Genomic DNA, 26,918 nt, shown 5'->3' with positions numbered 1-26,918 from the left:
GAGGACACGGGTTTGAGCCCTGGTCCAGGAAGGTCCCACATGCCACGGATCAACTAAGCCTGTGCACGACAACTACTGAGCCTGCGCTCTAGAGCCCGCCAGCCACAACTACTGAGCCCACGTGCCGCAACTACCAAAGCCCGCGCACCTAGAGCCCATGCTCCGCAACAAGAGAATCCACAGCAATGAGAAGCCCATGCATTGCTAGGAAGAGTAGCCCCCGCTTGCTGCAACTAGAGAAAGCCCACACACAGCAACGAAGACCCAACGCAGCCAAAAATAAAATAAATAAATTTATAAAAAATAATATTTCATTCATTAAGAAATATTTACATTTTCTGCCCTATATATTTGCCATCTGGAATATCTTACATTTCTAACTTAAAGTTACTTTTCCTTTTTATGTGGTCAAAGATCATCTCAACTGGATTGCTGGCCTCTTAATTTTTCTTTATGCTAAATACAAAGGATGAGAAATAGACCTTAAAATTTTAACTGAAAAAATATTTTTCTCAGTAACCATTCTAATTTTATTTTATTTTTTATTTTATTTTTTTTTATTTTTATTTTTTTGGAACGCGGGCCTCTCACTGTTGTGGCCTGTCCCGTTGCGGAGCACAGGCTCCGGACGCGCAGGCTCGGCGGCCATGGCTCACGGGCCCAGCCGCTCCGCGGCATGTGGGATCCTCCCAGACTGGGGCACGAACTCGTGTCCCCTGCATCGGCAGGCGGACTCTGAACCACTGCGCCACCAGGGAAGCCCTAATTTTATTTTTTAAATAAATTTATTTATTTGTTTATTTATTTTTGGCTGTGTTGGGTCTTCATTGCTGTGCGCAGGCTTTCTCTCATTGCGGAGAGCAGGGGCTACTCTTCCTCACAGGTTTCTGCGAGGTGCACAGGTTTCTCATTGCGGTGGCTTCTCTTTGTTGCAGAGCACAGGCTCTAGGCACGCGGACTTCAGTAGTTGTGGCACTCGGGCTCAGTAGTTGTGGCTCGTGGGTTAGTTGCTCTGCAGCATGTGGGATCTTCCCGGACCAGGGCTCGAATCCGTGTCCCCTGCATTGGCCAGGTGGGTTCTTAACCACTGTGCAACCAGGGAAGTCCCATTCTCCTAATTATAAAACAATCTGAATTTCAAAGCCAAGTATTTTAATTACTGATTGTGACAAATTTCTCAGGTCTCTTAAAAATTTTAATGATCTTTCTACATTTTACTGCCTTTTAGACAAGAAAAAGTATTATGTCACTAATATTTACTGTATAACCGTAGAGTAATCAGGAAAGCCAGGAAGTAATATTCCATCAAAGCACAGTGACAGATATAATCCTTACCCATTGATTCCTCATTAGAACTCTTAATGCAAACGTTCAGTGGAGTAACAGCAAGAGTAACTTCCTCTTGACTCGATGTAAAAAGAACAATTGCCTCAGCAAGCACTCTATAAAATGTAAGGAACAGTAGTACATTATTTGAAGAACAAACAGAAAGAAATTATCATATTAAATGGGACTCATCTTTAACCTGGAAATAAATAGGTTTATTGTCCTGGATTTAGAAAAACCTACCCAAAAGACCTATCTGCATTCTTCTATATGAGCTGCTATATTCTTAGTATATCTTAAAATTACAACATTAGGAATCCCCTAGCGGTCCAGTGGTTAGGACCTGGCGCTTTCACTGCTGGGGGCTGGGATCAATCCTTGGTCAGGGAACTAAGATCCTGAAAGCCGCTCTGCTGCAGCCAAAAAAAAAGAAAGAATTACAACATCATTTGAAGGCCAAGAGAATAGCAAAATATATTCTAAGTAAAACATGTGAAAACTGCAGAATAAACCAAACACTAGAATAAAATATCTTTAATTCTATGCTTTCACATACCCAATACATTTTTTAACAAAAATGAGCTGGGATCATACTCCTAAGGGAGATAGTAGAAAACGGAGATGTTCAAACAGAACTGGGGTGAACTATGCTGGAGACGCAGTCGAGGGGTAGAGGTTTACAAGCAGTCTGCTGCCTGTATTCTCTTTCCCTTTGTCACTTGTCCTAGATTATTAACTATTTCTTTCAAGGTTGTCCTGACATCCCAAATGCCCTTTCATCCTGGGCTCCCTTTTTTTTTTTTTTTTTTTTTTTTTTGCGGTACGCGGGCCTCTCACTGTTGTGGCCTCTCCAGTTGCGGAGCACAGGCTACGGACGCGCAGGCTAAGCAGCCATGGCTCACGGGCCCAGCCGCTCCGCGGCATGTGGGATCTTCCCGGACCGGGGCATGAACCCGTGTCCCCTGCATCGGTAGGCGGACTCTCAACCGCTGCGCCACCAGGGAAGCCCTGGCCTATTTTTTAAATTGAGGTGAGGTCAGATAAAAATGAGATTCTTAGAATTTCTGTAATGTTAGTGTTAACCTGCTACTAGACATTAGATTAGGAGAGTTTCTCGATGCCAAAATGTCAGGAACACCTACCAAATTAATCTGGAAACTCTTCCAGTGTTAAGGGAGAGGTGTTGTACAAGATACTAAACAACCTGATACCAAAAATGACAACATGAATGTGCAATTCAAAAAGGAAGAAAAATACAAATTGCTAATAAATATATGAAAAGATGCTCAAACTCCCTAGTAATAAAATAAACACCAAAAATGACTTTTTTTTATATTAAAAAAAAGACTATGTCTTCCATAATAGGAGTTTCCTTCTCTCCCCCCGCCCCCCCGCCTCTGGTTACCAGGTGCCATGCTGTGAGGACAATCGGCCAGCCTACAAAGAGGCCTGCATGGTGAGGAACTGAGGCCTACCAGCAACCACATGGGTGAGCTTAGAAGCTGACTTTCTGAGGCCTCCCACAGCCATGTCAGTGAGCTTGGGAGTGAATTTCTCCAAGTTCAGCCTTCAAATGAGACCACAGCCCTGGCTGATGGCTTGACTTCAACCTCATGAGAAACCTTGAGCCAAAAGCACCCAGCTAAGCCACACTTATTATTTTGAAGTAATAAACATCTGGGTTTTTTTAAAGCTTTAAGTTGTGGGGAAATTTGCTTCACAGAAATAAATAACTAATACACTATCTTATGCACTACTAGCAGCATTGTTTGTGATAGCAAAAAGTCAGAAACAACCAACTTTTTCACTAATAGAGTAATGGGTAACTAAATTATGGTTCACTCATACAATTAAAAATTATGCAATCATTAAAAAGAATAAAATTGATTTAACTAAACTGACATAGACACTAAAAAAGGAAGTTGCCAAACAATAAGTATAGTAGGACATTTTCTTTTAAAAAACTATGTATGTGTCTAGTAGGTGACATAAATTTGAGAGAGAAGGAGAAAAAGAAAGAAAGATATACATAGCTATAGGGAAAAAGAAAGTTATAGAAAGACTGGCTATAAATAGAAGATGATATAGAAGGATTACACCAAATTGTTAATAGATGTGTTAAACCCCTGCCAAGTGGGATATATGCAGCAAGTAGAGGAGAAAGACTTCCATTTTTCATCTCTGCACTCTTCTATAAATTTTAGATGTATTGCAAGGAGCATGTATTTCTTTTGTAATTTAAAAAACAATAAGGATAAAATATCTTTTGGCTTACAAAGTAATTAATGTTTAAGCTACAGCTTAACTGAAAAATTGAGTACCTTTCACTGACAAATATGTCCCACTCATTCTCTAGAAAAAACAAACAAACAAACAAACACTTAGGGATAAAATCAGTTCATGTAAAAAGTGTTAAAATTTCCTCATGCTGTGTGTGTTAAGACTCAGATAGAAGGCACCATATAAATGCAAAGTATTATTAGATAATATATTTTTCTCTTAATACCACTTGATGTAGAAAGCCACTGATGGGATACTTCTAGAACATTTTGGCCACTAAATTATTATTTCTACCATTAGGCAGTTATTATTATCTACTTTTATCTTTCTCAAGGTTTCCTCTTGATCCTGTAAGGTGATTTCTACAAGTCCAGTGTTAGCTTAAAAAAATGTAACTGATTTTAAAACTCTAGGCTATTAATTCTTTACTCTGTGACCATAATATATTCAGAAAAATAAAAATAAACAACAGAGAACTCATTACCTTGGTTGAATCACTAGTGTATTAGAACACATATTCTTTTCAAAAATAACTTGCAAAGGCCGACTTTCTTGAAAACACACATTATGAATCCTTTTAATACCTTAAAAATAATAAAGAAACCCATTAATAATTTTAAGTGCAAAATTAACAGATTTTTAAAAGTCTTTAAGTTTCAGAGCCAGATTAAAATAATAAAATTAAAGTAATATTTAATATCTGACAGGTGCACAAAGCATACAAGAAGCAGTATCCCTTAATGAATGTGTTTATCGCTCCCTAGTGGACACCATGTAACATGTCACACCCTCCAACCAATTAAGCAGTAGAGTTCCCACATTCTTTTGAAATACAGGTAATTTCTTAAATTGTGTGTAAAATAGTAATTGCCCACTACAGACCATATATCTATGATTCTTTTTCAATATTTTTCATCCAAACTGATATTTTTGGATGGGAACTTTAAAAGTAAAACCTGAGCATCCGGTCTGTGAATTCTTTCCCTCTGAGAGGAGGAGAGAAGTGTGGAGCAATAATGGCTACGGCCCAATGTACCAGCAACTGCAGGATATGTTGTACGTACATTACCTCTGATCCTCACAATATGCCTATGGGATAGGTACTTGATCTCAGAAGAGGAAACTATAGTTCTAGCTCTGTTAAATGACTTCAAGCCTATGCTGTTTTAACAAGTATTGCTAGAATTTGAATCTAAGTTTGTTTTATCTCTCTTTTTTTTTTTTTTTTTCTGAATCTGAGTTTGAATATGGAGCCCATGTAATAAAATCCAGGTGGGCTATAACTTTCTACAGCATAATAATGTTACAATGAGAATCAAAAGGATTCACTATAAACAACATTTCTCAACTTATTTTTTAACTGAATTAATAACAACAGCAATATTTATTATTTTCATAAATATTTACTGAGCACTTACTGTGTACAAGGCTGATCAGTTGTTCTTTTTTTTGTTTTGTTGTGTTTTTTTTTTTTTTTTTGACCGTGCAGTGAGGCATGTGTGACCTTCGTGACCAGGGATCGAACCTGTGCCCCCTGCATTGGGAGTGCAGAGTCTTAACCACTGGACCGCCAGGGAAGTCCCTGACCACTTAGGGTTTTTTTTTTAAATTAATTAATTAATTTTTTTTTTTGCTGTGTTGGGGCTTTGTTTCTGCATGCAGTCTTTCTCTAGTTGCAGCGAGTGGGGGCTACTCTTCATTGTGGTGAGCAGGCTTCTCGTTGCGGTGGCTTCTCTTGTTGCAGAGCATGGGCTCTAGGCATGCAGGCTTCAGTAGTTGTGGCACGCGGGCTCAGTAGTTGTGGCTCACGGGCTTAGTTGCTCCGCGGCATGTGGGATCTTCCCGGACCAGGGCTCTAACCTGTGTCCCCTGCATTGGCAGGCGGATTCTTAACCACTGCGCCATCAAGAAATTCCTGATCAGTTAGTTTTTAATGGATAACAAACCACAATATTTAATCAGAAATTTAGTGGCTCAAAATAACAAACGTTTGTTATTTCTTTTTTTTTTTTTCATTTGTTATTTCTAACAATTCAGCTGAGTGGCTTCTCTGGTTTGGGTTGGCTTAGCTGTGGCTGGATCATTTTGAATGGCCTCACATTCATATCTGGGGCCTCACAGTTGGGACAACAGGGACAGCTGGGATGGCTGGGGCCTCTCACCACATGGTCTCCAGTCTTCCAGGAGTCTGCGCTGGACTGTGCTTACTCTCATGCTGATGGAAATGTTCTTAGTTTAACAGTGGAAGCTGACAGGCCTCTTGAGGCCTAGGCTCGGAGCTCACACAACGTCACTTCTAGTGCATTCTATTGATATCAAAGCAACTCCAAGGCCAGCTGAGATTCAAAGTAGGGAAACACACAGGGACGAATTTTGGAGCTGTGGACTAGCAAAGAACAACTCAGACAAAAATTTCTGACTTCACAGAGCTTACATTCTAGCGAAGGGAGGCAAACAATAAGAAAATCAAAAGCAGTACTTCCCTGGTAGTCCAGTTGTTAAGACTCTGAGCTTCCACTGCACGGGGCAAAGGTTTGCTCCCTGGTCGGGGAACTAAGATCCCGCATGCCATGCAGTACAGCCAAAAAAAGAAAAAGTAAAATAATTGGTCTGTCACATAGTGATAAGTAGCACAGGATAAAAGGAAAGCTGAAAGGGGGCTGCGGAGTGCCAGTGGTGGTGGGCAGGAATTTCAAGTAAGGAGGTCAAGGAAGACCTCATGGAAAAGATGCCATTTGAGCAAGACTGAAGGAGGTCTTTGAAAGAGCAAGCCATTTGTTATCTGGAGAAGGAGCTTGCTAGGCAGAGGGAACAGGGGCCCAGCCTGGGACTCCCAGATCATGTGATACCTTACCGGCCATTGTAAGATCTTCGGCTTTTACCTTGGGTAAAATGGTGAGCTTTTTGAGAGTTTTAAGCACTGGAGTAACATAATCTGACCTATTTTAAAGGGATTACTGTGGCTGCTATTTTGGGAAGACACAAAGCTCAAAAGTTGGCATATCTTACCTATTTTAAAAAATATTTTCAACTTATTTTTAGATGGATAGGAAATAAAAGGTAATAGATGTACATGGTATAAAATTCAAAAGATACCAAAGAATAGACAGTGAAAATAAGTCACCCTCCACCTCTGACTCCTGCCACCCCAGTACCCTACTCAGAGGTAACTATGGTTACAAGTTTCTTAGGTATTCTTCAGAAATAGCCCATGCATATACAAGCTCAATCATATCTCAATAACAAATACCTGACTTGGGTGAATGTTGTATTGGCATTGCCGAGGATGTCCAAGCTGAGAAATGCCTTATTTCTTTGTCATCCCTGATGCCTTTTTTTCTTGCTACTTGCTTCCTTCCCCTTTTTCCTTAACACACGCTAAACACTTTCAGTCTATACCTTTGACCACACTGCTTCCTCATCATAGAATGCCTTCCCATTTCTGACTATTAGAAATTTAGCCCAGGACCAGATGGCTTCACAGGCAAATTCTATCAAACATTTAGAGAAGAGCTAACACCTATCCTTCTCAAACTCTTCCAAAATATAGCAGAGGGAGGAATACTCCCAAACTCATTCTACGAGGTCACCATCACCCTGATACCAAAACCAAACAAAGGTGTCACAAGGAAAGAAAACTACAGGCCAATATCACTGATGAACATAGATGCAAAAATCCTCAACAAAATACTAGCAAACAGAATCCGACAGCACATTAAAAGGATCATACACCATGATCAAGTGGGGTTTATCCCAGGAATGCAAGGATTCTTCAATATATGCAAATAAATCAATGTGATACACCATATTAACAAATTGAAGGAGAAAAACCATATGGTCATCTCAATAGATGCAGAGAAAACTTTCGACAAAATTCAACACCCATTTATGATAAAAACCCTCCAGAAAGTAGGCATAGAAGGAACTCACCTCAACACAATAAAGGCCATATATGACAAACCCACAGCCAACATCGTTCTCAATGGTGAAAAACTGAAACCATTTCCACTAAGATTAGGAACAAGACAAGGTTGCCCACTCTCACCACTATTATTCAACATAGTTTTGCAAGTTTTAGCCACAGCAATCAGAGAAGAAAAAGAAATAAAAGGAATCCAAATCAGAAAAGAAGAAGTAAAGCTGTCACTGTTTGCAGATAACATGATATTATATAGAGAGAATCCTAAAGATGCTACCAGAAAACTACTAGAGCTAATCAATGAATTTGGTAAAGCAGCAGGATACAAAATTAATGCACAGAAATCTCTTGAGTTCCTTTACACGAATGATGAAAAACCTGTAAGAGAAATTAAGGAAACACTCCCATTTACCACTGCAACAAAAAGAATAAAATACCTAGGAATAAACCTACCTAAGGAGACAAAAGACCTGTATGCAGAAAACTCTAAGACACTGATGAAAGAAATTAAAGATGATACAAACAGATGGAGAGATATACCATGTTCTTGGATTGGAAGAATCAACATTGTGAAAATGACTATACTACCCAAAGCAATCTACAGATTCAATGCAATGCCTACTAAACTACCAATGGCATTTTTCACAGAACTAGAACAAAAAATTTCACAATTTGTATGGAAACACAAAAGACCCCGAATAGCCAAACAATCTTAAGAAAGAAAAACAGAGCTGGAGGAATCAGGCTCCTTGAATTCAGACTATACTACAAAGCTACAGTAATCAAGAGAGCATGGTACTGGCACAAAAACAGAAATGTAGATCAATGGAACAGGATAGAAAGCCCAGAGATAAACCCATGCACATGTGGTCACCTTATTTTTCATTTAAAGGCAAAAATATACAATAGAGAAAAGACAGCCTCTTCAATAAGTGGTGCTGGGAAAACTGGACAGCTACATGTAAAAGAATGAAATTAGAATGCTCCCTAACATCATATACAAAAATAAACTCAAAATGGATTAAAGACCTAAATGTAAGGCCAGACACTATAAAACTCATAGAGGAAAACATAGGCAGAACACTCTATGACATAAATCACAGCAAGATCCTTTTTGACCCACCTCCTAGAGAAATGGAAATAAAAACAAAAATAAACAAATGGGACCTAATGAAACTTAAAAGCTTTTGCACAGCAAAGGAAACCATAAACAAGACGAAAAGACAATCCTCAGAATGGGAGAAAATATTTGCAAATGAAGAAAATATTTGCAAATGACAAAGGATTAATCTCCTAAAATTTACAAGCAGCTCATGCAGCTCAATATCAACAAAACAAACAACCTAATCCAAAAATGGACAGAAGACCTAAACAGACATTTCTCCAAAGAAGATATACAGATAGCCAACAAACACGTGAAAGAATGCTTAACATCACTAATCATTAGAGAAATGCAAATCAGAACTACAATGAGGTACCACCTCACACCAGTCAGAATGGCCATCATCAAAAAATCTACAAACAATAAATGCTGGAGAGGGTGTGGAGAAAAAGAAACCCTCTTGCACTGTTGGTGGGAATGTAAATAGATACAGCCACTATGGAGAACAGTATGGAAGTTCCTTAAAAAACTAAAAATAGAACAACCATACGACCCAGCAATCCCACTACTGGGCATAAACCCTGAGAAAACCATAATTCAAAAAGAGTCATGTACCACAGTGTTCATTGCAGCACTATTTACAATTGCCAGGACCTGGGACCAACCTAAATGTCCATCGACAGATGAATGGATAAAGAAGATGTGGCACATATATACAATGGCATATTACTCAGTCATAAAAAGAAAGGAAATTGAGTTATTTGTAATAAGGTGGATGGACCTAGAGTCTGTCATACAGAGTGAAGTAAGTTAGAAAGAGAAAAACAAATACCATATGCTAACACATACATATGGAATCTAAAAAAAAAAAAAAGGTTATGAAGAACCTAGGGGCAGGGCAGGAATAAAGACGCAGATGTAGAGAATGGACTTGAGGACATGGGGAGGGGGAAGGGTAAGCTGGGACGAAGTGAGAGAATGGCATGGACTTATATATACTACCAGTTATAAAATAGATAGCTAGTGGGAAAGCCGCATAGCACAGGGAGATCAACTCGGTGCTTTGTGACCATCTAGAGGGGTGGGAAAGGGAGGGGGGAGGGAGACGCAAGAGGGAGGAGATATGGGGATATATGTATGCATATAGCTGATTCACTTTGTTATAAAGCAGAAACTAACACACCATTGTAAAGCAGTTATACTCCAATAAAGACGTTTACAAAAAAGAAATTTACCCACATGTAATGCTACCACCCAGATAGCCCTTCCTCTTCACCTTTCTCTCCTTTGAATCTGTTGCCGCAAGTACATCCATTGTGCTTTTTGTTTGTTTGTTTTTTGTTTTTGTTTTTGTTTTTTGCGGCACGCAGGCCTCTCACTGCCGTGGCCCCTCCCGCCGCGGAGCACAGGCTCCGGACGCGCAGGCCCAGCGGCCATGGCTCACGGGCCCAGCCACTCCGCGGCACGCGGTATCCTCCCCGACCGGGGCACGAACCCATTGTGCTCTTTTTAAAGCAACTTGGCTTGGTGTACCTCTTCACTGTGGTTTTTCCAGTCTTCCAGCTTAATAATAATTTTCCTTGATAGAATGCAAACAGGATAAAAATTTAGAAGTCCTGTTTCCTCTTTGTCATTTATTGATTTTATCTAATGCTGCACAAAGTACTGGACTATAAGAGACAAGGAATTTTCACCAGAATTTCTTCCTTCATTGAGAAAGTCTCACTATTGAAACGAAAACAAAACAGCTGAACTAAAGAGAATGCGTAGTAATGTGGTTAACTTAAATTCTGACATAAGCTCCTTATCTTCTCACAGACCAGTAACAGACAATTTGAGGTCCAGCAGCCAGTCCATGGACCGCTTGAGGAGCACTGCCTTATGCCGTCGGCTGCCAGCCGTGGCATATCTGATGCTATGATAGAATTCTGCTTGCCATTTCATAGCTCAATTTGCAACTTCCCTCAGTGGCTCCAGAGAACTCTTTCAAACTTAAAGAGGTACAGCTAAGAAACAAGCATTATTTTGGAGATGTTCCATTTGTGGGTTTGGAATTTCAGAGGTTAGTGATACTTATAAGTTGGCAAATGTTTCCCAATCCCTTTAAGTTCACTGTTATGCAAGTTTAAAGTCATCAGCATATCTGTAGAATGCCCTTTTACAAAACCTTAAAACCTGAAGTGGAAATTCTGCCCTCTTGACACCATGTCATTAATATACATGTATGAATCAGGGTTTTATTTTCACTCAATAGCCAGCGCACCCCTCGTATGGAAGCCCCTCTGTCGGAGATCTGTCTTTTTGAGCAGGACAGAACTTATTAGCAGTTGCTTTGGATCAGAGCATGTTCTTCAGGGACAATTCACTGACTCGTTTTTAGCCACTCTGGGGCCAGTGCCAATGAAAATACAGAGAATTGATAGAATTATTATTAGGCAGGTAAATATTTCATATGAACCTTGGTTCTTGATGACATAAATCATCTTTTTTTTTTTCTATTAGCAGATGCTAAATAACCTAAGAAATCACCGTTCTGGAAACCATTTATGGTTAGATTCAGAGAAGTTAGTCTTTTTTAGTGGCTCATGCCTTTGCAATTGTTTTCTATCAATGAAGAGAGCCAAATTTACTTCACTGTCTTTAATTTCTTCCCCAGTTCCAAATATGTATTTCTAGCAGTTTATTGGATATCTCTGCCCAGGTGATTTTTCTCAACTAAATTTGAACAATGTTTCTCCACCAGATTATAAAAATAAAATTGCAAACATAATTTCCTGGGTACATACAGTTTTGGAAAGTATAACTATTTACCCCAATTACTGGGTATCAGCATCTATCCCCTGCTTCCCCCTTCCTTCCTGAGCCATCCTTCCCTGTTATGTAGCAGCCATGAGGTTTGGGTGGGACTGACTTCACTTCCAGTATCACTTGTGGGCCCTCATTGGTATAAATCAATTGATGTAATCTTATCCCCCTTGCAATTGAATTTGGTCCAGATATGGCAATAAGCCAAGGCAATTAGAGAATGGAATTCCCCTGGCTCCCCAGGATTAGTTTAGGTTGGTCCAGTCAGAGCAAAGTCAAGCACTTTTGTTCAGTGCATGTATGAAGTATGGCTCTCACTCCCCCAGATGTGAAAGAGCAAGCATGTAGCCCCAGCTGCTACTGCTGCTAGAAGTCACCTCATTATTAAAAGTTTATAAGAGGAGGGAGACTCCAAGAGGGAGGAGATATGGGGATATATGTATATGCATAGCTGATTCACTTTGTCATACAGCAGAAACTAACACACCACTGTAAAGCAATTATACTCCAATAAAGATGTTAAAAAAAAAAGTTTAGAAGAGAAGCTGGACTTAGTATAAATCACATGGAGGAAAGCAGACCTGAGAGAATTTTTAAAAGAAGAAGGAGAAGCAGCTGCTGCAGCCTGGATCAAAACACGCCTATGACCTAATTTTGAACTTTTAGTTTACATGAGCCAAAATTCCTCCTTATTGTTTAAGTCAGTTTGAGTTGGATTTTCTGGGTGTTTTTTTTTTTTTTCCCTGTTATTTGTAACTTAGAGCAGGGGTCCCCATCCCCCCCACCCCCACCCCCTGGGCCGCACAGCAGGAGGTGAGTGGCAGCTGAGCCCCATTGCTACCCATCGCTGGCATTACCGCCTGAACTATCCCAATCCCCCCAACCCCATCCGTGGAAAAACTGTCTTCCACGAAACCGGTCCCTGGTGCCAAAAAGGTTGGGGACCACTGACTTATAGCATCCTAACTCATACAACTTCCCTACAAAAGCTATTAAAAATCAACCAATCACAAATATGTATTGGACATTAACCAAGCCACTTGAGACATACTTAAGAAGCTGAAAAGTTGGTTGTTTAAAATCTAGCTGGAGAATTCCCTGGTGGTCCAGTGGTTAGGACTCCATGCTTTCACTGCCGAGGACCCAGGCTCAATCCCTCGTCGGGAAACTAAGATCCTGAAAGCCGCGCGGTGCAGCCAAAAAAAATTTTTTTGAATAAAAAATTAAAAAATAATATCTAGGGCTTCCCTGGTTGGCGCAGTGGTTGAGAGTCCGCCTGCCGATGCAGGGGTCACGGGTTCGTGCCCCGGTCCTGGAGGATCCCACATGCTGCAGAGCGGCTAGGCCCGTGAGCCATGGCCGCTGAGCCTGCGCATCTGGAGCCTGAGCTCCGCAACGGGAGACACCACAACAGTGAGAGGCCTGCGTACTGCAAAAAAAAAAAAAAAAAAAAAAAAAATCTAGCTGGAAATAAGGGATGAGGATAATTGTAATAACATCAGTCACTGACTATTCAGTACTGCCTCTGTGTCAGGCACCACACTAAGTGCTTTACACATGTGATCTCACTTCATCCTCACAACAACCCCAGAATCTGAGGGTAGGTAAGATTATCCCCATTCTAGAGAAAAGAAAATGAAGGTTCAGAGAGCTTATGTACTGTCACAAAGCTAATAAGAATTATAGAAGAATCCACATCCAAATCTATGAGATGTCAGAGCTTGCGGTGCTTTTTGTGTGTGTGTGTGCTTTTTTTTTAAAATTTTTACTGAAATATAGTTGATTTACAATGTGTTAGTTTCAGGTGTACAGCAAAGTGATTCAGTTATACATATATATATATTATTCTTTTTTAGATTCTTTTCTATTATAGCTTATTATAAGATATTGAGTATAGTTCCCTGTGCTATACAGTAGGTCCTTGTTGGTTATCTATTTTATATACACTAGTGTGTATATTTTAATCCCAAACTCCTAATTTATCCCTCCCCCCACACTTGCTGGGCTTTTAGTCATGCTCTTTACATGATTCTGCTATGACATGAACTGAAGCTCAAAGAGGAAAAAATAATGTTAAAAATTGATATTTTGCAGGGGAAAAATTAAGGAATATGATATAAATAAGAGCTGAAATAAAAATATTAAGATAAATGTAAGACAAAATTAAGAAATATAAATCATAACACTAATATAACCTTCCAGAAGACCATTCCACTGTAAAAAGATTTGGACCAATACCACAAGTACAAGATTTTTAAAACATACACTCCTAACTGGTAACTTCAAATAAAATAGCAGCCATCATTATAAATATTACTAGCACTAACTCTTAGAAAATATGCCAGGTATTTCTTTAAACACTTTAGAACTATAACTTCCTATAACTCATTGAATCTTCACAAAAACCCTAGGAGGCTGGTACTACCACTGTCCCCATTTTACATATAGGGAAACTGAGGCACAAAGATGTAAAATAATTTGCCCAATGTCTCAGCAAGGAAGAGGCAGAGCAGGATTCCACCCCAGACCTTGTTGACCTCCAGAGTCCATGCACTTTATCACCATGCTCTACATATTTAACCATGTAAAATCCTATATGACTACAACATTTGAATATCTACCATGCAAGGCTGGGAGCCAGGAAATCTCTTGGTGTAGCAGAGAGAATGAATGAAGCTTTTGGCTCCTACTGTTGTGGGGCTGGACTCAAATCCAGGCTCTGTGACTTACTAGTTCTGTGACCTTGGGCCAGTTACCATGCTTCTTTCAGCCCCAGATAAAATACTATTTACCTCCTGGAGCATTTTTTATACAGGTAGGCATTATTCTTTTCTGTTCATTCCAAGGAACACTGTTACCAAGGCAGTCTTACAGAATATCATCAAGCAGCTAGTTAATTTTAGAATATTCAATTGTTAGAATTCAGATGGACATTTAAAAAAGTGGTCTGTGTGCAGGCAAAGCTTGTGCCACTGACAAGCCAAAAAAGGAAATAATTAATACCAATCAACTCACAGTACTTCTACAGAGACAAGTAAGATAATATTTATAACCGCCCTACCACAAAACTATACAAATTCTAAGCAATAGTGCAATGGGAAGTCTTGATATGCAGTTTGAATATTCTAAACATGAAAAATATTAACAAAACACACACACACTTTAAACTGGATTTAATTATACCTACCATGTCTGCAGAAGAATTGAATAACTACTTTGCACTTATCAGATCTGGTAAATATTTTGCACTTCTCTACATTTCTTTCGAGGGAATTCAGACATCTAAAGATAGGCAGAATTGACTGTAACACAAACACGTTATAGAAGAGCACATACTTAATATGGTTGCTTAATTAGTTTAAAAACAACCTAACAAAAGAAGAGTAAGTATATTCGTAAATGAACAGACTGTCCTGCATGCCATTTACAAATTTTTTTGTGTGTGTGTGGTACGCGGGCCTCTCACTGCTGTGGCCTCTCCCCGTTGCGGAGCACAGGCTCCGGACGCGCAGGCCCAGCGGCCATGGCTCACAGGCCCAGCCGCTCCGCGGCACGTGGGATCCTCCCAGACTGGGGCACGAACCCGCGTCCCCTGCATCGGCAGGCGGAGTCCCAACCACTGCGCCCCCAGTGAAGCCCCCTGCATGCCATTTAAACCAAGTATTAAGTACAGAATAGGTATTATGCCCTATATAATGAATATTTCTACAATACAAGAGAAAACCGTGCCCACTTATTCTTACCTTCATTCCCAATTTGCAATCTAAATTCGATATTGTGTCACTATCATTCATTTTCATCGAGGTTGACCATTGATAATGTTGAAAAAACACAGGTGAGAAGAGGACACATCCATATGCTGACCGACAAGAATTCACAGATCTTAAAGCAAGCTAGAAAAATAAAATAATAGCTATACAGGAAAAAATCAACTTTAATGATTAATTTTAAAAATTCTATTATGCTTAACATCGCATTGAATTGTGTCCGAGTAAGGCTACGGGATGTGAACTGCATGATATGGACTACATTATACAGATAAGTTATAGTACTGATGTAATATGGACTGTATTATACAGTGTGCATTTAATTTGCATATGTACACACATCTAAATGGAATATATTATACATAGGTATTAAGTCTAAAATCCTGCATGCTGAAATTGTATTTTTCTTTGTTTGTTTTTGGTAACAAGAACATATTTATAATTGTAAAAATGTAAATGCCCACAGGGGCCTTAACTTTAAAGCACAAAGTGGCAGAAGGCAATATAAAAGGGAGTAAAAATTTTGCAGCAAAATTTTCCTTCGCCTAAGGCAAGAAACTATTAGTCAGACAATGACTTCCACTTGGGAATGCAGGCCCCAAACTATCAGATCTTCTGAGTTTTCAACAGAATCAGGAAATTCAGATTTTTATGTGGACTCTCCCAATTACTAAGTGTTAGAAAATTATTTCATTTAAAAAAAAAAAAACAGGGCTTCCCTGGTGGCGCAGTGGTTGAGAGTCCGCCTGCCGATGCAGGGGACACGGGTTCGTGCCCCGATCCCGGAAGATCCCACATGCCGCGGAGCGGCTGGGCCCGCAAGCCATGGCCGCGGAGCCTGTGTGTCCGGAGCCTGTGCTCCGCAACGGGAGAGGCCACAGCAGTGAGAGGCCCGCGTACAGCAAAAAAAAAAAAAAAAAAAAAAAAAAAAACATAGGGCTTCCCTGGTGGCGCAGTGGTTGAGAGTCCGCCTGCCGATGCGGAGGACACGGGTTCGTGCCCCAGTCTGGGAAAATCCCACATGCCGCGGAGTGGCTGGGCCTGTGAGCCATGGCCACTGAGCCTGCGCGTCCGGAGCCTGTGCTTCGCAACGGGAGAGGCCACAGCAGTGAGAGGCCCGCATACCGCAAAAAAAAAAAAAAAAAAAAAAAAAAAAAACATAGTGCAGGCCCCACAAAACATTTCTGCAAGCCTTATCTAGCCTCTTGACCACCAGTTTGTTTCTTCTGGTTTAAGTCAACTGTGCATGATTTTTAAGTTTACCACGCTCTAAATGTATTTAGATATGTAAAATAAAGATGAACAGTGAAAGAGCTGATTAGAATTTCTGGATTTCCTAGTTAACATTCAATCTGGACTGGGATTTATAAACATCTTCTTTTGTTCTTTATTAGTTAAATTTCTTACTTACACCTTTCTCAGAAGGGTCTAGCCACAGCTCATCACTAATTCGTGAGAGTGCTTGGATCGCTTTCCCAAATACTATGGAGAAAAAGAAAGGTGCCTTTTACATTCTTTTTCTCAAACAATAAAATCATAGGACTACTTCAGCATTCACAGGACTCAAGATAAATTCATAAAGAACAGTGTTTTATAGACTAATGCTACAAATTGTTTTAAGAAATACAGTATAATACCCTTGGCAAAATGCCAGACACATAGTAAGTACTCAGTAAATTAACAGGATGAGGGATTTCCCTGGTGGTCTAGTGGTTAAGACTCTGCCCTCCCAATGCAGGGGCCCTGGGTTCGATCCCCAGTCAGGGAACTAGATCTAGATCCTGCGTGCTGCAACTAAGACCCAGCGCAGCCAAATATATAAATAAATATTTTTAAAAAAATAATAAATTCACAGAGTGAGTGTGTGAAATAATAAAATGCAACAAAATTCTTCCTTTCTATATGTTCACAGTGTTGCGTGGAACTATTGTGGGAAGCCAGTTTCCATACTAATGCATTTTTAAACTTGGTTTAAATAAATGTATACCCCCCCACCCCCAAAAAGTGTGAGAACAGAGCATATAGGAGATGGTTTGAAGGGTTTTAATAACTTCACAGGTAGCAAAGTCAAAACAAGTCATGAGAGAGAAATGAGAGGAATTCAAGATGTATCTCTGATGTCTGAGCACAGGACATGCCAGATTTTCCCAGAAAACACAGTTAGATGCCCTGTCAGAAAGAGAGGCCAGGGATGGATAAAATATTGGTCTTATCTGGTATGACACCATTTGTGTTCTTATAAATTATGAATAAGTAAAAAATATGGCAAACAGATATGGGATACTATGATGCAATAAAAATGGATGGCCATATCAATCCATGGAAAAGTAGAAAAAAGGAAAAATAATTTCAGAACATAAAATCAGATTATTATGCTTAAGAATCAGAGTTGGCTGGCTTCCCTGGTGGCGCAGTGATGAAGAATCCGCCTGCCAATGCAGGAGACATGGGTTCGAGCCCTGGTCCGGGAAGATGCCACATGCCGTGGAGCAACTAAGCCCGTGCGCCACAACTACTGAGCCTGCACTCTACAGCCCGTGAACCACAACTACTGAGCCCACGTGCCACAACTACTGAAGCCCACGCGCCTAGAACCCATGCTCCACAACAAAAGAAGCCACCGCAACGAGAAGCCCGTGCACCGCAACGAAGAATAGCCCCCACTCGCCGCAACTACAGAAATCCCGCACGCAGCAACGAAGACCCAACGCAGCCAAAATTAAATAGTTAAATAAATTTTTTTTAAAAAGAAGAATCAGAGTTGGGGGAATTCCCTGGTGGTCTGGTGGTTAGGATGCCGCAATTCCACTGCCAAGGGCCCGGGTTCAATCCCTCGTGGGGGAACTAAGATCCCTCAAGCTGCACGGCACGGCCGGAAGTGGGGGTGCAGGCCTCAAACTGAGAAAGAGAGGATGACTAGGGGGAAAAAAAAGAGGCGTGTGTCCCTTTTTACCACTTCACATTCACCACTTCTTCCTGGAGCTAACTAATGAAGACCTTTCATTCATTCAATGAATATTTATTGAGCACCTAGTATGTTCCAAGGACGGTACAAGCCAAGGCAATGGGGGTATAGCAATGAACAAGACGGGTTTACAGCTCCTGCCCTCACAGGGCTTAGAGTTATGGAGGAAAAACAAATTTAAACAATCATACAAATAATCACTTATTGAGAACTAAGGTACACACTGCAAGAGAGAACTTTCTAGAACTCTGAGAACATGCAACAATGGGGGGGCTTGTGCTTCCCTTTCCTGTTCATTAATAGTGTTCCATAGAAGTCGTCAACACAGGGGAAGCTGGCTGCAACACAAGATGCCTTTCAATAATCACTTTCAGGTTATGATCTGTACGACCATTACTTTTCTAAATAGAGACTTTCTGGAGTAACTTACATGTTTAAAGTACCATTTACAATAAACAATAGTTCTTATACATTCCCATTCATTACTGAGCTCTTTACCTGCATTTTATTCCTACAATAAACCCTATAATGAAGATGCTGTTACTATTCTCATTTTACAGATGAGAAAACTGAGCCCTGAAGTGATTCCGTGGCTTGTCCCAGGTCATACATTAAAAATGCTAGAATTTGGGGAAAAAAACAGGTTTATGCTTTTTTCTCATGGCACTAAAATACTTTCACTGTCCAAGCATTGTCTTTCCCAACTTTCCACACAGTTCTTATCGTCCCAAGTTTGAAGCTGCCCTTCCAATATCTGTCCGGATAGTGCAACTTCATTTTATGGACACCTATGAATATAAATATTGTGCATAAATAAAAGCAGATGGGCCGTCATTCGCCCCTCAGAAGCTAACAGGACCCTGGGTGGGTGAGTGCCGGCCGTGGCCAGGCCTTGTGTCCTCAGCCCCTAGGCAGAAAGACAAAGGTCAAGAACCTAGACGATGGTGGAAACTTCCCATGAACCCCAGGCTTTCCCTTTTCTACAGAGAAAGGCAAAAAAGGTCTCTGCACCTTTCACCTGACTGCCATTCATCCCGCACTTCAGCATGGCTGCAATCCCTAAAAAAGTCAGTCACTCTGCGCGCCTCAGCTCGAGGGCCCCAGGTGCCCGGATGTTGCCCGCGCTTTTGGAAACTTCGCGATCTTGGCCACCGCCCCACCACAATTTCCCAAAGAACAACTTCGCTTTACGGCGGAGAAGGGCCTATGCGGGCCCCCGTAGAGCTGTCTCTCGCCGACTTCTCTTTTCATTGGTTGTGAGCGAGGTGGGCGGGTCGTCTAGGCGTCTGAGGAAGAGAGGGCGGCGGCGGTTGTGGTGACTGAGCGGAGCCCAGTGACAGGATGGTGAGAGCGGCAGCTGCGGCGACCGAGGCCTGCCTCTCGGTTGGGGTGCTGCGTCGTTGGGAGACGCTGGGAGTCTCTGGGCGAGGGCTTAAGCGATCCCGGAGGCCGTGGCGGGCGCGGCCGGGGCCCGGGCCTGGGGAAAGACAAGGGAGGAAAGAGAGCGGCCACCTCTGGGTGCGGCCAGCCCTGGCCTCGCAGCCCAGCCCCAGGAGCCACAGACGACGTCCGGGGCGGGGGGTGGAAAGGGTCCCTTTCAGCTGCTGCTTCTGTCACGAGCTCCTCACGCCCGAGCCGGGGAAGGCCTTTGGGCCTGTGCCTCGAGCGTCCCAGAGAAAGGAGCACGGGAACTCCGCCGTTTCCAGACATTTCCTTGCTCCTTTCGCGCAAAAAGCACCTCCCGCTAGTAGGTAACCCACCGGTTACCACCCCCATGTGGCGAAAGCTGGCTTCTCGGAGGCAAAACGGGAAGAAGCAAGCACAATTCGCTACCCATTTGAGTTTGCTGTCTAGAGAAAGGGGATAAGAACTATTCCCTTCGCCCCTGAAATAACGTGCAGCTGCCATTGAAATGTGGCAGTGGGCCCTGAAAAGGACTGGATTTAGCTTTTAGGGTTGCTGGAACTACTTCCTCAGGCCGCCGCGAGCCTTTAGAGCAGGATTCTTTAATGGTTTTCGAACTCGTTGAAATGGTTTGGAAATTTTACGTTTTGGAACGTTTTTCTGGTGAAAGGGCCATTGTTGGCAGCAAGGAGTAGTTTGGGAAGCTTTACCTCATTCGTCCATCAGATTGCCCCAGATCATCCCCTCACCCCCAGTAGGTCGGTACCCTAAGACCTGCCTACGTGAAAACTCGGGAACTGCTGCCAGAGAGGGCTAATAGCGGTAATCAGATTTTCAAAGTGCCCTTGACCCCCTACAAAGTGAAGAACGGTTTTAAAAGAATTTCTGATGATCTTGGTATTTGTGTTGGTGAAGAGACTTCTCTCTCTGATGAACATCCATTGCATTTTTAAGATGATCGTGATTCTATGACCAGCAGCCTTTAAGGTGCCTTATAGACGTGACAGCCAAAGATTCATGGTCTCTGGTTCTTTAGCTTCTTTATGTATGTTAAAGACTTTAATCCCACTTTTGATTTTTGCTTCTAAACAGACTCCAGATTAGAGTAGTCCAGTTTACAGTAATTTTGAGACAGTTATCCCTGGGAGAAGATGAAATTACCTGACATGATTTCTATATTAATGTTTCTGAGCTTTTTTTGCGAGGTGAACACTTTTTCAGGGTAGTTGTACTGAAGTATCACTTTTCATGTGAAATAGAACTGGGCAAAATTTAGAGTTAGTCGATTCTTTTACAATTAAAAGCATTTTATTTGGCAAAAGAGACCAGAAATGTTCAATATACAGTAGTATCCAGAGTCTATGGGCAGCAAATTCAGGTGTGGGGAAAGTCCAGATTTAGCTGGAGGAAGGTGTCTGCTTTTATCATCCAGTACATCCAATACTTGATAATGTATTCATAGTGCTGCGTTAGATCTTCTGTACAAAATGACCTAGCTGCAGCATAATTTTCCAACTACTAGAATTTTAAACATAGGAGGATTAAAATCAGTATACTTGAAGAATAATTAGTCCCAAAGGATCCAGAAAATGTTAGCTTTCATTTAAGCTATTGCTGATGAATTTTCCAAATAAAATTCTAAACAGAACAGGAAACAAAACGGATGGGAGTCAAAGTGGCGAATGAGATTAGGAAAAGTAGAAAAAAATTTAAGTGTGTGTGTGTGAGAGAGAGGGATATTTAATAGTACAGCAAATGGTTCTTTTGGTATTGTTTTGAGCAAAGCTGATTTTTAACATTTTCTTTCATAACACTCAGAAATCATTAACAGTTGTTTGCATATTCATTCGATGAGTTTTTTGTTCTTTTTTTGGTTTGTTTCTTTTCATTGCTTTCTTTTAACATTGGTCATGTTTCACCCTTTTTTTTTTCATTCCCCTGTCTGCAATCAACTTCTTCATTCCACTAAGGCTGGGCACAGAGTAAGTTTCTTCTCTTAGCTCCTACTAACAATGGTGGTTGGGTGCTGTTACTGGGATTTCACCCTTTTATGTCTATCAAATAGGAAGTAACCAAATTCCTAGGCTTTGATTAGGTTGGTTCTTTATTTGAATTTAACAAGACTGCCATTTCCAGGATCTTTTGCTGTCTTAAAAGACTCTGTAATCTATGTCTAACCTGAACTGTCCAAAGTGTGGAATTTGGGCAAAGACACTGCTCAAAGTATGGTATTTGTTACGTGACACTATTCCCCCTATAACTTAAAAAGCTGCAGGAAATCAAAGTCCTAGTAAGGATCCTTACTAATTTGAAGTAGTTTCTGTGTGGCCATTCATAGTTATATCTTTAGACGGCTAATAGTCTAGGTACACTTGGGCATAATCCTCAGTGCATTATAGAATTTAGGTCATAGATCATTATAAAGTATCATGTCTTACTAATGTTCGTTCTACCACATTCAGATTGAACAGCTCATTCATTATTAGGCCCAAACATTTTCAACCTGTTATAGACATATACCCTTAATTTATGAGTTTGAGGTTCTTTTTTTTTAATATAGAAATCTATTTTTTTACCTTTTTCTCTAATGCCAGCTTCCCACATTAACTATGTACTTCAATCCATATCTGAAGGGATCCCCCTCTAAAGATGAAGATTATTCTATCTCCAGGTACTTTTGTATTGATTATCACTGAGGGTGGAAACTATGTGGTGGTTTTTAGTTTTATAGATGTTTTGTCCACTAAGATCTGGATTGAAACAATATGTCATTGAGCAAATACCAGCTGAAACTACTCTTTGTAAAGAAGCTTATTTAATAATTTCTTTTAAAGTGAGCTAGTTTTGTAACCTTGTGTTACCTCAGTTACTTTATATCCTGATAACATTTCCTTTCCTTTGTAATCATTTTGATATTTGTTGCAAGATGAATCAAGCTTACTGTGGTAATAATTTTAATTTTACACATTTTAGTTTTGATTAATTTCAACTTACAAAGTCTGTAGTGGCCAAACTTTGCTGTTTATCCTGTTTTAAATATTCAGTGTTTTCTTTGGTAATATTAAAGAATAGTCATGCGTTCTTTAGAACCAGTTAAAGGGCATGTACATTTATGGATGAGATGTCTGTGTGGGAAAGCATCCTGTCATAGAATGAAGGTGCTTATACTGTCTGCAGCCATACCACCCTGAACGCGCCAGATCTCATCTGAAGGTGCTTATACCAATGGACATGGAGAAATTGATTCTCTTGTCCTTTGGAGGGCGAATACTATTTTTAAATGATCTTTTTGACATTATTGTGTTAAATGGTGTATATAGTCAAATCTTGAAATTTTAAAATTAAAAATCTGCAGGATTGAGGTTTTTTAATTCTTTTATTTTTATATGCAGAATTTGTTTTTGTCATCTGAGATTGTTCCAATTCTAAACCACCTCCTGCTGAATTCATCACTTATTTAGCTGATCTCTCTTTTTTTTAATGCTCTAATGCACAGGAAAGATTGATATGTTATTTTAAATTTGGGAACTAAACTGAGGATACATAGGCAATTTAATCTAGACAAAAATATGACAGTCAGGATTTCTAATGATGAAGGAAAGAGAAGATAAAAAAATTATAGTTCAGAAGCACATGTTTGCCCTATTGAAACTCTTTGCAACATAGACTGTTTTTATTCCCCTGCAATGTATAGTTAATATTTTAAGTAACAAATATTGTAAATTTTGGCTACTGTCCCTCCAAATAGTTGTCAGTCTAGTAAATTATAGAATTAACTTTTTTTCCTCTATCATTATAATTTTAACCATTCTTTTTATTAACATCCCTGGAATCAATATATGATGTTTTACATTAAAACTGCAGAAATGTGAATTACCATATCAAATTCCGTAGGGCCCGGTAGTATATTTTTCATTTTTCAGTTTTTTTGAGTGTAATTTATAGGTCTCTAAATGAATCGCTTTAGAAAGCTTGATTTTATTCTTGATAAATAGAATGATTACCTGTATTGTGTGCACACCTATTTATGACCAAAATAAACTAAGATTGATTTAGAATCATATGTGTGTTTGTTTAAGTGGTCATGATAGGAACTGTGTGAATAACTTCTGCTCTTTTGGGCTTTGGAATCTCTGATTAGTTTAATTTAAAAGAGGACTTATGGGAGGAGAATATCTTGTTTTGAAATCATGTTTAACATTACACCTTTTCTCACCTTGACACTTTAAAGTTGGTGTTGGTATTAGGAGACCTGCACATCCCACACCGGTGCAACAGTTTGCCAGCTAAATTCAAAAAACTGCTGGTGCCAGGAAAGATTCAGCACATTCTCTGCACTGGGAACCTTTGTACCAAAGAGAGTTATGACTATCTCAAGACTCTGGCTGGTGATGTTCATATTGTGAGAGGAGACTTCGATGAGGTGATGTACTTCCCTTTCCCTTCCCAAATATTTCCTTTCCTTTTTTTTTTTTTTCCTGTTGTGTTGATTATATATTAATTAAATATTTCCTTTTCTTGATTTTTATATATATAAAGTTTATTTTTGAGACCAGAGTTTCTCAACTGGTAAGGTTTGTTTTGCTTTTTTTTAAGTTTTCCAATGTAAAATTATTGCACATACCCCTCCCTTACAGTTTGAAAATCACTGATTTTAGACTACTTAATAAACATATTACATACTTGTTCTAATTAAATTGATATGGTTTTGTCACTATTTTTTGTAGTACTGTCATTTAGTTTATAAAGTTTTTGTCAGGAACTTACCCCGCCACCACCTCTGTTACCCAAGGTACTTATCACTTTACTGTGTTCCAGCTTCCTGACTCTATCCTTGCTCCCTCCACAGTTTATTCTCCATGTAGCAACCAGAGTGATCCTTTTTAGGTGAAGTAAGATTACATCACTTCTCTGCTGAAAACCCTGCCATGGCTCCCTATCTCAAAGGTTAACTATAAACAGGCATGAGGGAGTTTTGAGGAGGGGATAGATTTTTCTATATCTTACTGTGGCAGTGCTTACACAACTATATGCATTTGTCAAAACTCCTTGAATTGCACACCAAAAAGGGTAATTTTCCTGTACGTAAATTTTACCTCAATAAACCTAACTTTAAAGAAAAAATAAGGAGTTCTGGAGTTCCAACTTTGCCTATTAATTAATAATGAGATTTTAGGCAAGTTACATCCTCTTTCTTAGTTCCCTACTATGTAAATATGACTGGAATAGATGATTTTTAAAACCCCTGACAGTGCTAACATTGTATGACCTAGCTTAATAAACCTGATTCTAGTATGAAAATTTTATTTTTTATTCCTGGGAATATAAGCTTTTTCATAAACTATTTAAATTCATTGGTGCTTTTTTTTTTTGGTGTTAAGTTTGAATAAACTAGAGGTGGCATGAAAGTGAAAAGTGGGGTGGGGGGCTGAGAAGGGAAGGGGCAAACATCTTGTCAATAATTCGAGTATATGTTTGCCATTTGTTAAAAATATATTAGGGATTCTGTTTATGATATGCTAAAGATAGTTTCGGTAGCAAGAATTAAATTTTTTGCTTGACCCTGGAGCCATACTACCAGGGTTTGGATCTTGGTTTAAACACTTAATAACGTGTGCTCCTAGGCAAGTTATTTTAACTTCTCTGTGCCTCAGTTTCCTCATCCATAAAATGGGGGTCATAATAGAACCTACCTCTTAGGATTGTTTGTAATTATTACATAGGTTGATATTTATAAACTTCTTAGAATAGTGCCTGGTTCATACTAAGTGCTACATAAGTTTAACTATCATTATTATTTTAAGCCATCTAGGTAACTATTAAAGCCTGGGATATAATTTGAACATATCCTAGCTTACAGGTCATATTCCTTGGATTCTTAAATAGAGGAAACATAAATTTGGGGGAATTATCCTCTACAGAAAGCCGAAAAGAACTCATATTCTATAAAAATAAACTCAACAAAGGGATTGCATGATAAGTTCCAGTTTACCTATAGTAAATTATGTTTTGAGCACTGTTGCAGCCTTAGAGATTGAGAAGAAATCAAATATTTAACAAATATGTTGGTTGTGGAGCACTGTAGTAAAACACCCATATGAGATTGAATATTTAAGAAGGTTATTTTTTAAACCTCTATGTCTCTAAAATATTTGTTTTTCTTATGTCTATTTCATATTTTAGAATCTGAATTATCCAGAACAGAAAGTTGTAACTGTTGGGCAGTTCAAAATTGGTTTGATCCATGGACATCAAGTTATTCCATGGGGAGATATGGCCAGCTTAGCCCTGTTGCAGAGGCAGTTTGATGTGGATATCCTTATTTCAGGACACACACATAAATTTGAAGCATTTGAGCATGAAAATAAATTCTACATTAATCCAGGTTCTGCCACTGGAGCATATAATGCCTTGGAAACGTGAGTAGTATGCAATTTGGGAATTTGGGGGTTTCATAAAGTTAATAATTGTACAGGTGACATTTCATAAAAGAGAAATGTGATTATTTAAATAATTATAGCCTTTTTGGCAATCTTCTATTGGTGATTATTCTTTTTAATATGTCTAACAACCAGATTTCTCCTTGAATCCAAATTGTCATCCTAAATTGAAATTTATAGTGCTACTGCTTTTTAGTACAAAACACTGACATTATTTATATTTTCTTCCAGAAACATTATTCCTTCATTTGTGTTGATGGATATCCAGGCTTCTACAGTTGTCACTTATGTGTATCAGCTAATTGGAGACGACGTGAAAGTAGAACGAATTGAATACAAAAAATCTTAAAGTGAGGCGTGTCCTGATGATGTTTCTGTTGGGCTTTTTTTTTTTTTTTTCATTCCCCTGTTCAACTCAAGTAATTAAATGTTTAAGAGCCACAAAATTGTATCACTTTTATAATATTTTGCAGTAAAATGTAATCTCGTCTTCTGTTAATACAATGTTCTAAGCTTCTTGTAAACTATAAGATTATATTTAGTTTAAGTATATGATTTCTATGAAACAACATCCACCACACAGTAAATGGTCACGTTAAGAAAAATTTTTCCTTGTAAATATCTTCATAGTTGATATTTGGAACTTTACTACCAAAGTAGTGCATGAGGAGAAAGAATCTAGATTTTCTTGTATACATTCTTCTCTTCTCCAGTAATAAACAGTTACCTTTCATTTATACTTTCGTGATAAACTATTTTAATTTTTAAAAATTATGAAAATAAGAGGCCAAATGAAACTGCAGGCAAGTGTTACAGTGATAAGGTAGATGAGATGACCTTTCAGAGCTCTTTCTTAAAACGTTCTAGGTCATAATGTTGGACTCAGAATAGAATACCATATTGACATAGT

At 39.4% G+C, this 26,918-nt stretch overlaps 2 protein-coding genes and 1 non-coding gene across 5 annotated transcripts in view; 2 read left to right on the top strand and 1 right to left on the bottom strand.

Annotated features, from left to right (window-relative positions):
- Window positions 1-19,212, bottom strand: part of RAD9B (RAD9 checkpoint clamp component B) — a 31,779-nt gene extending 12,567 nt beyond the window's left edge. For 2 of the 3 annotated variants that reach the window (XM_060119199.1, XM_060119198.1), the window contains exons 1-5: window positions 16,611-16,662; window positions 15,176-15,325; window positions 14,620-14,734; window positions 4,091-4,190; window positions 1,336-1,442 (exon numbers count right to left, since the gene is read on the bottom strand). In XM_060119199.1, coding sequence (XP_059975182.1) covers window positions 1,336-1,442; window positions 4,091-4,190; window positions 14,620-14,734; window positions 15,176-15,232 — 379 coding nt within the window. In that variant the 5' untranslated portion in view covers window positions 15,233-15,325; window positions 16,611-16,662. Of the gene's footprint in view, window positions 1-1,335; window positions 1,443-4,090; window positions 4,191-14,619; window positions 14,735-15,175; window positions 15,326-16,610; window positions 16,682-19,175 lie in introns of those variants that run through there. The other variant, XM_060119200.1, reaches the window with a different exon arrangement.
- On the top strand, window positions 16,895-16,967 carry TRNAG-CCC (transfer RNA glycine (anticodon CCC)). The gene has a single exon. It is a non-coding gene; the product is annotated as a tRNA-Gly (tRNA).
- A 210-nt stretch (window positions 19,213-19,422) lies between the features above and the next one.
- Window positions 19,423-26,745, top strand: VPS29 (VPS29 retromer complex component). The gene is made up of 4 exons (XM_060118289.1): window positions 19,423-19,508; window positions 23,800-23,991; window positions 25,752-25,987; window positions 26,240-26,745. Exons 1-4 carry the CDS (start codon window positions 19,506-19,508, stop codon window positions 26,355-26,357), a joined length of 549 nt encoding a protein of 182 aa, XP_059974272.1. The 5' UTR covers window positions 19,423-19,505; the 3' UTR covers window positions 26,358-26,745.
- Window positions 26,746-26,918: the final 173 nt, after the last annotated feature.

Source organism: Mesoplodon densirostris, chromosome 15 (assembly GCF_025265405.1).
Source record: "Mesoplodon densirostris isolate mMesDen1 chromosome 15, mMesDen1 primary haplotype, whole genome shotgun sequence".
Lineage (NCBI taxonomy): Eukaryota > Metazoa > Chordata > Mammalia > Artiodactyla > Ziphiidae > Mesoplodon > Mesoplodon densirostris.
This window is presented reverse-complemented; position numbering and strand designations above follow the sequence as displayed.

Bases quoted from the DNA above. Each gene is read 5' to 3' on its own strand.
- VPS29 (XM_060118289.1), top strand. The intron at 23,992-25,751 runs GTGATGTACTTC...TTCATATTTTAG, and splicing joins TGAGAGGAGACTTCGATGAG to AATCTGAATTATCCAGAACA. The intron at 25,988-26,239 runs GTGAGTAGTATG...ATTTTCTTCCAG, and splicing joins GCATATAATGCCTTGGAAAC to AAACATTATTCCTTCATTTG.